The 12,944-nt window shown below is 30.6% G+C and overlaps 1 protein-coding gene across 1 annotated transcript; it reads right to left on the bottom strand.

Moving 5' to 3' along the window:
• Positions 1-565: 565 nt before the first annotated feature.
• Positions 566-11,180, bottom strand: LOC108568399 (serine protease persephone-like). Its single transcript, XM_017929462.1, has 7 exons — positions 10,899-11,180; positions 7,689-7,916; positions 7,538-7,629; positions 5,304-5,422; positions 4,509-4,765; positions 1,544-1,704; positions 566-955 (listed from the first exon to the last, which is right to left on the bottom strand). The coding sequence occupies exons 1-7, from the start codon at positions 10,972-10,974 to the stop codon at positions 791-793; spliced, it is 1,098 nt and encodes a 365-aa protein (XP_017784951.1). The 5' UTR covers positions 10,975-11,180; the 3' UTR covers positions 566-790.
• Positions 11,181-12,944: the final 1,764 nt, after the last annotated feature.

The raw sequence follows: 12,944 nt of genomic DNA, 5'->3' as shown, positions 1-12,944 counted from the left end.
CTTTTTGTTAATAGTAGTTTTTCTTCAATTTTCGTGGCGCATTTCGAAGTTAGGGATCCCATTCCGTAGGTAATAAATAAAAATTAAATTTCATGTATAACATGCGTTTACTATAATTGAAATTATATACTAAACTTTTGTTAAATAAACTGTATAAACTAAATGCAAACACAATCATAAGTTATTCAAATATATGATTTTTAATTAATTAATTAATAATAAACATAATATATTGCACATACACTACATGCATAAATACAGAGGCGAATGTATTGTAGTCTTAGGAAATGGACCCCACTTATAGGTCAATAATTGTAGATTTAAAAACATGGAAAATTCATAAGCAAAAAATTCTTCAAAGTCAACAAAATTGATATTTTAGTTGCACGTATAAAAGTGTATTGAAAAAAAAATTAAAGTTAAATTCTTATATTAAGTTGTTTTTGGACCCTGACCTCATGTATTTCTATGTCAACGTTTCTAAATTTGTTAAAATTGGAATATGAAGGAATGATTCAAACAATTATGTTTCCGTTGGAACGAACAGGAAAAATAAAACATTTGATAAATAATATAAAAATTATATTTAAAGATATCTCATCTAGTCTATTAGATGTGCGTTAGGAGCGAGTATCCAATAAAAGTGCAATAAATGCGATTCATTTTTTCAATTGTTTTTCATCTGGGGATCTTCTGTTCTCTAATGGAATGGAGACCACTTGAGCAATAAATTAGGGTGTGTAAAAAATAATAGAGAATGTGGGAGGAAATTGTGTTTTGGTTTTGGCGTTCATGACCAGACGATGCCTTCGATCCAGTCTAGGTAGCTGTAGATGCGCGTGTACACGCCTGGGTATTTGCTTCCGCATCCTCGGCCATAGGATGTTACTCCTACGATGCTGTAAATAGAGCTCTGGTTCTTGTGAAGCACTTGCAGAGGACCGCCGCTATCACCCTGTAACATCAAAGAATTCGTACGCGGTTAACGAGGTCTAGAAAGAGGTGGAAAAGGCATCCTCAAATAGATCATTAAACTTGTCGAGGACTTAAACTCTCATATTTAAATGCTATTTCAGTTATATTATAAAGATGTGCTTAGTGACTATCGTGTACGTGGTTAAGTGTAAAAAATGCATTTATAGTTGCCAACGTGATATAAGAAATTTAATATTTTGTAGATTCTTTTTAATTCATTTTAGGAATATTCTTTATATAATACACATATTTTTTATTACTTTAAAAGTTTCAATTAGGCCAATTAATAAATAATAAAACATTCACCTAATTTAGCTGTAAGCTAGTATTATGAAATTGTATATTTTTCTACACATTTTATAATAAACTGTTTGAGTTAATTTATTTCATGACCAAATAAAATTTAGTTTCTTTTAAAATTTTCAGTAATTGGAGTTGGTAACACCAAATAACATTGTTATGTATATATATATAATTATGTATATATATAATTGTTACTTGTTGCTGTTTTTTGAAGAAGAGACAATCCCAAGTTGATTTACTGCTGTTAAAAAAAGCGTAAACTTACTTGGCATGCGTCTGTAGGAATCTGACGATCCACGGTGAAGGCACAGATGTGTGAGCGGAGGACGTTGGGTGCAAAAGCGACAGAGGTGTGCGTCTTGTTGCACTCGGTCACCGGTACTGTACTCAACGTCGCCTTCTGCAGAATCTGACTTCGGTTTCCAGCTGAAAATCATTATACATAATATTACTTAATATAATTATATAATATGATCAAGAAATACATCAGTTTCTTAAATAAATGCAAAAGTCAATTAATTTATAATTATTACGTCTATATATTAATATGTATTCTATATGTATTTTTTATTATTTAAATGTATAATTCGCAGAGAACTTTTGATGTACTTTTTTTCTCAATTAAAACCGTACAGATTTTGGATCAATATAAAAAAGAAACACAATGAAAATTGACATTGACTATGTTATTATTTTCCATTTCAATATAATTTGTATTTACAAGTAAGTGAGCATTTCATTTTTACGTATAGTATATGTGATTAATTTTGGAAAACATTTCAACGAATGCGATTAAGAAAAATAACGATAAATAATTAACGATTTCTGAAAATTGCTGAGATAAATGTACATACAATCGATTGCAATGTTTCGAATATTAAAGTATTGTATTTCGTGGAATTCAATAGAGGAAATCCACGAGAAATAGGAAAAAATCAATAAATACAATTTAATAGAGGAAGATCTTTGAGGAATTCCCTGGAGCCGTTCAATTTTTATACGTCTAGTTTGTAAAACTTGTTTATATATTTCACCGGATTTTCCCTGTTTCCTTTTTTGCGATGGTTGCTTTGATATAAAATCAATAAGTCTAGAGTGCAAGGTGTGAGCACAATTTGATTTACACTCGCATCCGCCACTCTCCAACAATCGTTGCTCCTTATTTTCTACTGCAGTTCAATTTCTCTATTTGTATCCACATAATTGAAATACAATCTTATTATCTTACCCGAAAATACAAAGTTGGATGAAAATATCAATTTTCCATCTAATCATTTTTTTTTGTTATTGTTTGTTGTTGTGAATAACATTTATGACTTATTGTATTTCAATCTATTTACATTTTTAGAACAATTACAAAATGTTCACATTGAAGAATAGTTGATTCAAACATTATTGTTTATACTTGTATCCAATAGTTTGAGAAACCCTGTTATATATTTGTGACAATAAAGTAAGTGGGGAAAAAGTGTTGGAAATAGATCTAAAAATATTAATTAAAAAAACATATTTTTTTCAATTACAATTATTTCTTCATTTATGCGAAGCAAATTTTTTCGAGTAATATTTGTAATTGCTAATATTTTAATTAAGAAAAATATTACCAACGATCGCTCTACCTGTGATTAGATTTAACGAAGAAGATTCTCAAACTGGGGTCGCAGAATTGATGACAAACGGAATCTTATGTTTGTCTACTTTTTCTATATACAGTGGAACCTCGCTTAACGAGTTTAATCCGTTTCAAAATTTCCAGATGAAATACTCGTATAGTATAGTGAAATATATTCAAAAATATACATAATATGTGTACACAAGTTTAGAACACTGTATAATCATTTTTCGGGTGTCCTTTAAAGGTTTTAAGTACAAAAAACATTTTAAGTACCAGAAACACTGGTCTAAAACATTAAATTATGGTCGTCCGTTTTGTAGATTTTCCCACTTTTGAAATTATTCTATGGAAATCCCAGAAAATAACATAATCCAAGATTTTTTTTAGGAAAATTATACTTCAAATAATGTAAAACAACAAATTTTGTCATCTGTTTTGTAGATTTTACCAGTTTTAACCTATTACTTGTGATTAATAGAAACAATCCTAGTAGGTTTTTACAAAAAATTATACTTCCGCTTATGATTTCATTGATCAAATTATTTAAAACTATAAATTATGGTTTTGCTGTGTACATTTTTCCAATTATAAAGTAGTCGATTGGAATTATTATATGGGTATACCAGAATATATTATGGTACTCGGAAAACGATTTTACTTTATAAAAATATGTACTTCTGCTTTAAATATGGATTTATAGATTTTCCTAGTTTTCAAGTAGTCGATTGGAATTAGCACGGTAATCCCAGAAAATATCATAATAGTTAATAGTGGATTAAGAATAATGAATATATGAGACTTTGATACCTCATGCAATTTAACAATTGATTAATAACCGATTAATTTCGATTATTTTTACGATTACTATGGATTTCTTAGTCTTAAAACTTAAATGCTTAAGTCGGAGGTGTGTATATTTTAACTACGGAAGACAAGGGACAAAACGTTAAAAATCATGACTGTCTCGCAAAAAAAAAACTATAACCAGCATTTGTGTAGTTAAGAGGAGTGGAATATAAACAAAATAACGAATATAAATAAAACTACGAAACGATATTATTCAAATAATAAGTCATTGAGTGATTTTTATCGTGGTTCATTTTTACTTAAAACGCACTCTATTTTTGTCAATATGACAGTCAATCCCCATGGACGTCATGCAAGAATATTTTATTTGCGCAAAATTAATAAATGTATGCGTTTAAATGGTGATTCACAGTTCAATTTACGTACATTCGCTTACCACTTTGCGTACGCATGATGTACGAAAATTGAGCGAGGACTGTACCTAACAAAAAATACATCGAAATAATAATCCTCAATTCATCACAAACTAAATGAAAAATAAATATATCCCTATAAATACATTTACACTTAATTTTAAAATGGTTCACGAGAATAACCAGTTTATTTTATTGATTAATTTATTGTTGGCCTCTCATTACAAAAAATTCGTAAGATTAGGACATTATTTGGTTGGAAAAAATTTGTAATGAAATCCATTTCAAATATTTTTATTTTTTGCGAGCCGCACTTCGACATGAAAAGAGCCGCATATTGTCGACCCTTGGTCTATCATATAGTGTGTTTTTATGAATAAGAGGTGAACATGTACCTGCTTCTGTAAGACCCCATCCTGTGATAATGACTGATTTAGGATCATCAGGTTCGAAGTAGAGACACGCCGGATGAACGTTCGCCGTATACTGGACCTTCCTGGAAAGCCGGATAAGCGCGATGTCGTTCACCTTATTCCTATTGCTGTATTCCGGATGAAAGATGATCTCTGCGACGTTGAAATCCTGCGGCATCACCGAATCCGAATTACCACTAATGTCGATCTTCCCGAGCCGTACTTTCTCGGGCATTTTCCTATCAAAAAAACAAACCATCAACTTAATTTAATTACGTAACCACGGAGGGCCCAATTCCAATTTCGAGTTCGCCGTTTTCCTTCCTTTTTCCGCGCATTAATTGCCTCTGTTCTCCTTTTTTTTTTCTAGTTGTTTTTTTTTCTGTTGTCGGTTCCCAAAATAATCCTGGAGAATCAAAAGGCCGTCAATTTAACAACGGCCTGATCATCAAAGCGGCCGAATTAAATTTCCCGCATTATCCACTCGGCAACTTCAATTGGCAAAATCGTTCCCTCCGAGCGAAAAAACACTTTTCCAATTTTGCTCGCATGCATACGCCGAATAATTGTTTATTCTACGCACACCTTTTAACCTATCAAAACCTTTGTGTCCGACGTTACAGGCGAATTTATTGAACGCTTTCCGAAATGCTCGTCAAAAATAAACTATAGTTTTTTTAAATAGATCTTTTTTTAAATTATCTAACTTTACGAGCAGGAAAAACAACTAATGTCAAAATGTTTATATTATTATGAAAAATCTATGATATAACTTACTCATCCCTTCGGACGACGCAGTGGGCTGCAGTCAGGATGTAACTGTTGCTAATTAAGGATCCTCCGCAATCCCAAGACCAGTCGGAGCCGACATCATCGCTCTCATACCCGAGTCCCGCCTTTAATCCAATTACCGAAACAATAAGACACAGACATAGATAAAGAGGTTACATTAGGTATACACATCACATACCAATATAAAGAAGCAATCAAATATGGGACAATAATAAATTGATGATTGTTACAGAAATTTATAATTAAATGTTAAATTTGATATACCAAACCACAATCAAAATAATGAAACTAATTATATACGTCAGTTCATATCTATTATAGATTTCTACTAAACTCGTGTGTTATTATTTTTAGATCAATCAATGTAACGATAAATTAATTTCTGCAAAAATAATGCTTCTCCATTCAAATCTGTTTGCAATTCCCAAAATTTAACACGATGGAGTCTGAGAGTCTTGAAACAAAGAATTAAAATATGCCGATAAATAGATTCTTTCCAGATATATTTGTGCTTATAAAAAATGTCAATATTCATTAATATTTATTTTAAATGCTAGAACAGTTTACTAATGAAATAATTCTATATTTATTTACATTAATTTTATATGATCAAAGTGTGTAATACAACAATTCAGGGCAACAACCGACATAATGAAATAAGTTTTTTTGTTTTTTTTTCAAGAAACTATGTTATAGTGTAATTTAATGAATCTTTGATTCAAATAGATTGATTTTTAGTTCTAGCGCTTTAGAACAATGACGTTTATAAAACACCATTTAATCAATAATAATAATGATAATTATTAAAACAGTGATATATGACAATTAATTTTATAATAATAAAACATAAAAGTTGTTTTTCAAAAGAAATAACTATAAATAGAATAATATAATTGAATAATGATGTATATACATACACACAAAAGAAATGATGAAATTAGATTTCAATAAAATATGATATTAAATTAAAAAAAAAATAGGACTGAAAAACTGCGGTCAATAACGCTTTGTATGTTATTATACAATACATTTAATTTTTGATTAAAAAGTCGCATAACATGACCAATATGTACGATGAAAACAGATGCTAACAGTGTTACTGTGTTGCCATCCATTTTATACTTTTTAACATTTTTCTTTATTTTATTTTACATTTTTTATTGGCAATATTTTGGACTTCAGGATTTCCTTTATACGATATTTTATTTTTTTGTTTTTAATAATTTAAAAAGTAATTTCACTGTTATGAAATGTCGTAAAATGAAGCATAACGACACCTACCTTACGCATACAGTTAAATCATACAGTGGAACCTCGCTTAACGAGCATTTTGTTAAACGAGCAAAATTATTTGTAAGAAAAATGACTCGCTTAACGAGCGACGTTTCGCATAACGAGTGACTGAGAAGAGAAGTCCTAAATTACGGGCCTGCCTATCATTTTTAAAAGTTGTGTACACAAATTATGTGTATTTTTTAATATGTTTCACTATACTCCGGATAATCCGGAAATTTTGGAACGGATTAAACTCGTTAAGCGAGGTTTCACTGTATATTGGAATTTATTGAAATAAAATTAACTATTAACTTATAAATTTCTGATCATAAATGTTGAATTAAGAATTAATTGTCTCCATTTATATGTTGTCAATTCTAATACATTAGTGGCTAGAGATTATATTAATAAAAATAATTTCAATGTTGCTTTTTCTAATTTTAGAAGAGAATAAGTATTGTATAGAAACTATGACAATTTTCCTTGAGCGTCTATTATTTGTATTGTTTTTATTTAATTATCATATAAATTTATTAAAGTTTAGTACTAGAGCATAAAGATATGCTAATGTCCATAGCGTCCTTACAGCAGTTGACTTTTTGTTTCATTATTATTGTATGGAAATGTTAAATTATGATTTTTTGTATTGTTGCAATTAATATTGATAATTATTAAATATAAACCTTAGGTCAACATGAACTAAAATAGATTCGTAAATAACATTGAACAAATAATTATGGTTGTATTTATGTATGAAATGTGGTTACTTAACAATTCAGTATTATTTTGCTGAATTTATTTTAAATACCGTTGGATTACACTGGGTTATGAAAATACGGCAAATCCGTAAAAATACGCGGGATGTGGAAACCTCAAATATAGTAGTATTCAACCATTCCCATATATAAAAGCAATAAAACGTTTTTTTCAGTTATGAAATTTACCATGTGCGGGAATTCGCCGAGCTTGGCATCTGTTCCGCCCAAAATTTGGAATTCCACATCCGGCGTCAACTCGTTCGAGTACTCTTCGCAAGCTACCGAAAAACAAAATAATTATTAGTACAATACTATAAACGTCTTGAGAAATTCTTGCCTTGGACGCTCTTCCTTAGCGTGGGAGATCTCGAGTCCGTCTTGGACGTGGTTGTTTCTGATTCTTTCGACTTTTCATCCTCCGGACAGCAGACCACCTCATCGAGATCCTGGAAGCCGCAGCGTTCCAGCTTATGTTGCCTGGTTCTCCTGATCTGTTCCAAGGCCAGAGGGCAGTCATGGATGAGACGACACACTCCCGAAGAACTTCTCGGACAGGCCGAACCCACTGCAACAGGATTAACAGCTTTACAAGATTGGATGGACTTTGTATTCACCAGTCAATTAATTAACATTCGGCGGAGTCTTGTTGACTGACACCAATACCAAGTTATCAAATACGAGAGATAATGGCTAACCGCTCCAGTCCATTAAGCGAGACTCGCGATAGCTTACATCGGAACTGTCAATAAAAAAAATGTATATAGAGAAAAACAAATAAACTGCATTCCACAGTAGTATTTGATTCGGATTTTTTCTATTTTGCCTTCGTGAACCGTTTTTAGTCCTCGTTAATTCATGCACGTGACTGTCTTAAACGTCACGTTCCAAACTGCGCTCCAGAGAGGAGGACAAATTTTCATCTACCTCGTACATCCTTAATCACCCGATCTTCCCGGTTGCGCAAAGAAATGCAAAATAAGAGAGGCGTTGCATACAAAAAACAAAAAAAAGACACATTAATTTGTTGCGCTCGTTAATACCTATTCGTCATTCGATACACCATTGTTTATGGATTCACAAACCTTAACTGGATGAGAATTTCGTAATGACATTTAAACACAATAAGATTATATATCAAATATTTACTCTTTGAACAGTGAAATCATTTGCTTAATCAATAAAAAGAAACAACAACATTTGTTGATCTCATCGCCAAGAACAAGAAAAACATGTTTGAACAATTACTGATTTATGCGCATCAATGACGATTTATTTATTTTGCACAAATTTTCGATGCAATTTATCTCCACTTATTTGGATTTGCAAATATTTTGTAGTGTATCATAGAATAGAATCTCTAACCGTTTTTTATATGCTAGATATGAGTCATTTCATGGTCACGGGCGACTATACAACAACATTTGAAATCTTATGGTACGGGGATTTTTTTCAATAATGAGCATAATGAAAAACAAATAGATGTTAATGTTATACAGTAAATGACGATAATTCAGTGAATATGTAATTCTATTCGGAAGGTAATTTGCAACATGAATAATAAACAAAATTTGATAGAAATTGATAGTAAAGCCGTTTTTCTTTAATTTGATGATAAAAATTATTTTTTAATTATTTATTATTTGACTATTAGAATAAATATTATTTATATTTTAAGTTTTATATGCATACACTCAATAGATATATACTATATATATATATATCTACATGTTAAATTTCACAACCTAATTAAAAAAATGAGCAGTTAAGCAAATCTGTTCAATAAAAATAATAATTTATTGCATATATGCAAACACATGTAGAACACACTTGAACTAATTCAGTCATTTTCAAAACTTTTGAAATAAATCGAGTAGAACGAAGATCAATCAGAAACTGTAAGATAAAGTAAAGGGGTCGTCTATTATTAAGCACTTTAAGTAATAAAAAGATCTCACCAGTTCATATCTCCATAGTCTTTAACATTATAAGAACCGAGTGATTATTTTCAAATATTTGGTTTACAGCAATACCTCGTGTATGTAAATCCAACTATTGTCCGGTTTAAAAATTTCAAAACAAACTAAATTTTGTATGAGTAAAATAATTTTAAAGAATGTGTTTTTTTAATCGGTTTCGTAAATTTGACTGAAACCGGTTGTCATTAGTCCATGAAAAATTTGCGTTCTAATTATATGAAATTTATTTTTAATTTTGCTTATTTCAAATTGAGTTCGTTTTGAAATTTTCAAACCAGACTATAGTGAATCTGGACTGATGGAAGTCTCGAGGTATACCAAATATATTCTTCATAATAAATTTTCTGTTTGATTTATTATCAGTAATTACATTTTTAAACATTTATATTCCCACAGTAACATAACTGCAGCATTGAGATCTATTTTATTGGTTTTTACTAACTGGGCACAAGTGAGTTAACTAATTATGTGAAGACCTTTGTGATTAAGAACAAATATTAATCAATAATTTATTTTTGTTAGCCACAAACAGTCTACATAGTTGTTTACAAGATTCAATATCTCACTCGTATAATTAACTATACTTACTGAGATGTTTTTTTTTTATTTAATGCCTGGATTTAAATTTAAACACATGATTTGAATGGTTCAATGTAGGCAATGAATACAACAAATTTGTCTCGTCCATAAACACGTGTTGCGATAAGGAATTGAATTGCAATCAATTAGCAATGGTCCATTGAGATGAGTTTCGCTATTAACCTGGATTCGATCAACTAGTAGATACGTAATCTGTCCTAGAGGCAAATGACAGGTGTCCCGGAAAACAAAGGGAAACGCACCGATTGACCTGTTATCGCCGAGCAATTGTGATGGAGGATCCGAAGTAGCAACACACGATTACCGAACGGAATGCATGCATTTCAAAAGGTAAGCATAATTGAGGAGATTAATGGGACCGTCGGCCTTGGTATCAGCGCGCAGCTACGATTTTTTATTGTTTTCTTTTTGGTTTCAGTACTGTGTTAACGAAAAAGAGCACCTTTGATTGCATTGCGAAGACACGATTTGGAGAATAACAGAAAGATTTTGAATCGAAATCACATGGGTTTCCCGGCACTTAGTGACGTTGGCTTGATAAAGAACTTATCGCAGACCAAGGCGATCCATCTCCAATACAAGATGTACCTAAACATATTGCGACATGCTAATTGATTAAAATATTTAAGCCATATCTGCGATTTTACCTTGTTATGTGCCACTTCTTGCAAATATTTTCAAGTGATTAAAGAACATAGATGAAGATGTTATCCAAATAAAATAAATGATTAATTTATTAATTTAATGCAAACTGTTTGTAATAGAATACGCATTTTCAAATGAATGGTATCATATTTAAATTATGTTTGGTGCACCAAGAAATCTTTACGGTATTAAATGAAATGCATTTGGGATTTTTTTTCTTTGTGTATATTTTGGTTCCGTTTTTCTCCTCGTGATCTTGAGCGGTTCGGCCGTGAACTTAGCACATAGTCGTCGCACAAAGAAAGTTGCTTATTATTGTGACTTACCGTCCATGGTGTAAGTTCCGGTCACAAGAAGTAAAAAGCCTACGACGAGGAGTGAGCTGCGGCCCGAGCACTGCATGGTGATGCTTGTTGTTGTTTCTAACGTTCGTTGTTAACTAAATGCACCTAGAGTTCATCACCTTTGCGAGAGATGATGATCGTATGAACAAACAGAAACCGTTGATGGATATAATACGAATTCGCATTCACGGTCACTCGGCGACTGAACCAAAGTCGAGTCTCGACCTGGCCGCCTGCCTTCGGTCCGGCCGGTTTTTCGAATAATCTCCTTCCTTCTTCCATTCGATGTATCCTTCTTCCACCAGCGCGACTGATTCCCACTAAATCACTATCACTGTTTCTTCAACATTTCGACATGACGACCAATCCATTAGAGATAAGCTTCTACACATTTTCATTTCAACTGTAAAACAATGCTTATCTATGAAGTCATCATAAGCATTCAAACATAAATGTGTTCTTTGTACATTTTTTTTAAATTAATTTTACAACAATAATATTTTTCAGTGTTTATTTGATATTCTCGATATAATTAAAACTAAAGAAAATTATTAATTATCATCTATTTCCACTTACATTTACATAAATATATATCACTTAATTAAAACCACTAATACATTTTCAATGTATCTTCGAATATTTATTTTACAGTCAATAAATATTTTTAATATGTTCAGTACTTGATTTACAAATTTTAAAAATGATTTTAGTAATTTATCACTGTTTATTGAACCAATCGATCCGAAGACTCAAAATGTTTTAATTTCGCATGTAAAAATACATTAAAACGAAATAAGCCCTTTATTTATGTATAGAATGTACTTTTTTTTCTTATGTATTTATGTTTGGACAATAAATTATTATTATTACATTAAAAATTTGAATTTGATTTAAACAATTTATAACAATGATTTACTTTTAATATTTTATGAGTCCTGTTTACATTTCCACATAATATCAAAAAATTAAAACTATTTGAAGACTATACGCGATGGCAGCTTATCAAATTTTCAATTCAACTGTAAAACAATGCTTATCTTTCTGTCGTCAAATTTTCTCAAAATTAGAAGTATTTTTATTTGAAAATATTAATTTTCAATTATTTATTAATATATGTTTATTGGTCCTAATATAGGTCAGATCGACCGAACTTTCTGTCAATCAAATGCTATGTAAGAACAAATTTTCAAATTTGTTTCTTCTATAACTGGAACCGATGACGAGGAAGAACACCTCACTCATTAAGTTCGTAGGATGACATATAGATAGCGCCTTTACGATTTTTAGGAAATATGAACTTTCAGGCGTCTGTTAAATTTTTATGGCAATCTGATGTTTAGTTCACAAGTTACAGTGATTTTAGTGACGCTACTTTTGTAATTATCAAAATAATGGAAAAATCTGAATTTGGTGTGTTCATAAAACGTTGATTTTTGATGGGTAAAAATACAGTTCAAGCTAAGCAATGGCTTGATAAGTCTTATCTTCTCAGTCGAGACAAATGGCAGAGAAGTGGTTTGCGAACTTATTGAGTGAGGTGTTACATCAGATACAAAGTTCATAAGATTTTCATTTGAGCACGAATAATTTTATTTGATCATTTTATGTGAGTATTTGGGTATAAACCAAAAAAGTTATCTAAACTTTAGTGATACGTATATATATACTCTTTAATATCAAATCTCTATATAATTAATAATTTTACATGATTTATATAGTATTTCACTTTTGTGATCATAATTCATAAATGTAAGACGCTAATTGTTTTTTTTGTAACGTCTAGACGTATAATTAGAGACATCTGTTTATTATATCTTACATTCTTGTAAGAACCTTTTGAATGTATTTGGAAATTGAGTAACAAATTATTCGTGGAGCTACATTGCAATAAATTCATCAAGTTGAGTTTCAACTTCAAAGTGTATTTCAAATATAATAAATTAAAGTTTTATAAGATTTGTAAGTTTACCAATTATCAACAATAATATAAGTTTATAAGGTAATTTAAAATTATTAAATTAATATAAA

Source organism: Nicrophorus vespilloides, unplaced genomic scaffold (assembly GCF_001412225.1).
Source record: "Nicrophorus vespilloides isolate i.1.1-1 unplaced genomic scaffold, Nicve_v1.0, whole genome shotgun sequence".
Classification (NCBI taxonomy): Eukaryota; Metazoa; Arthropoda; class Insecta; order Coleoptera; family Silphidae; genus Nicrophorus; species Nicrophorus vespilloides.
Note: the sequence above shows the minus strand (reverse complement) of the source record. Positions and strands in the feature narration are given on the sequence as shown.

What these genes read in the sequence shown, in the direction of transcription:
- LOC108568399 (XM_017929462.1), bottom strand. Translation starts at nt 10,974, where the DNA reads ATGCAGTGCTCGGGCCGCAGCTCACTCCTCGTCGTAGGCTTTTTACTT. An exon ending in GCTAAGGAAGAGCGTCCAAG is followed by an intron (nt 7,630 to 7,688) that starts GCAAGAATTTCT and finishes GTTTTTCGGTAG; the next exon opens with CTTGCGAAGAGTACTCGAAC. An exon ending in ATGGGGTCTTACAGAAGCAG is followed by an intron (nt 1,705 to 4,508) that starts GTACATGTTCAC and finishes AATGATTTTCAG; the next exon opens with CTGGAAACCGAAGTCAGATT.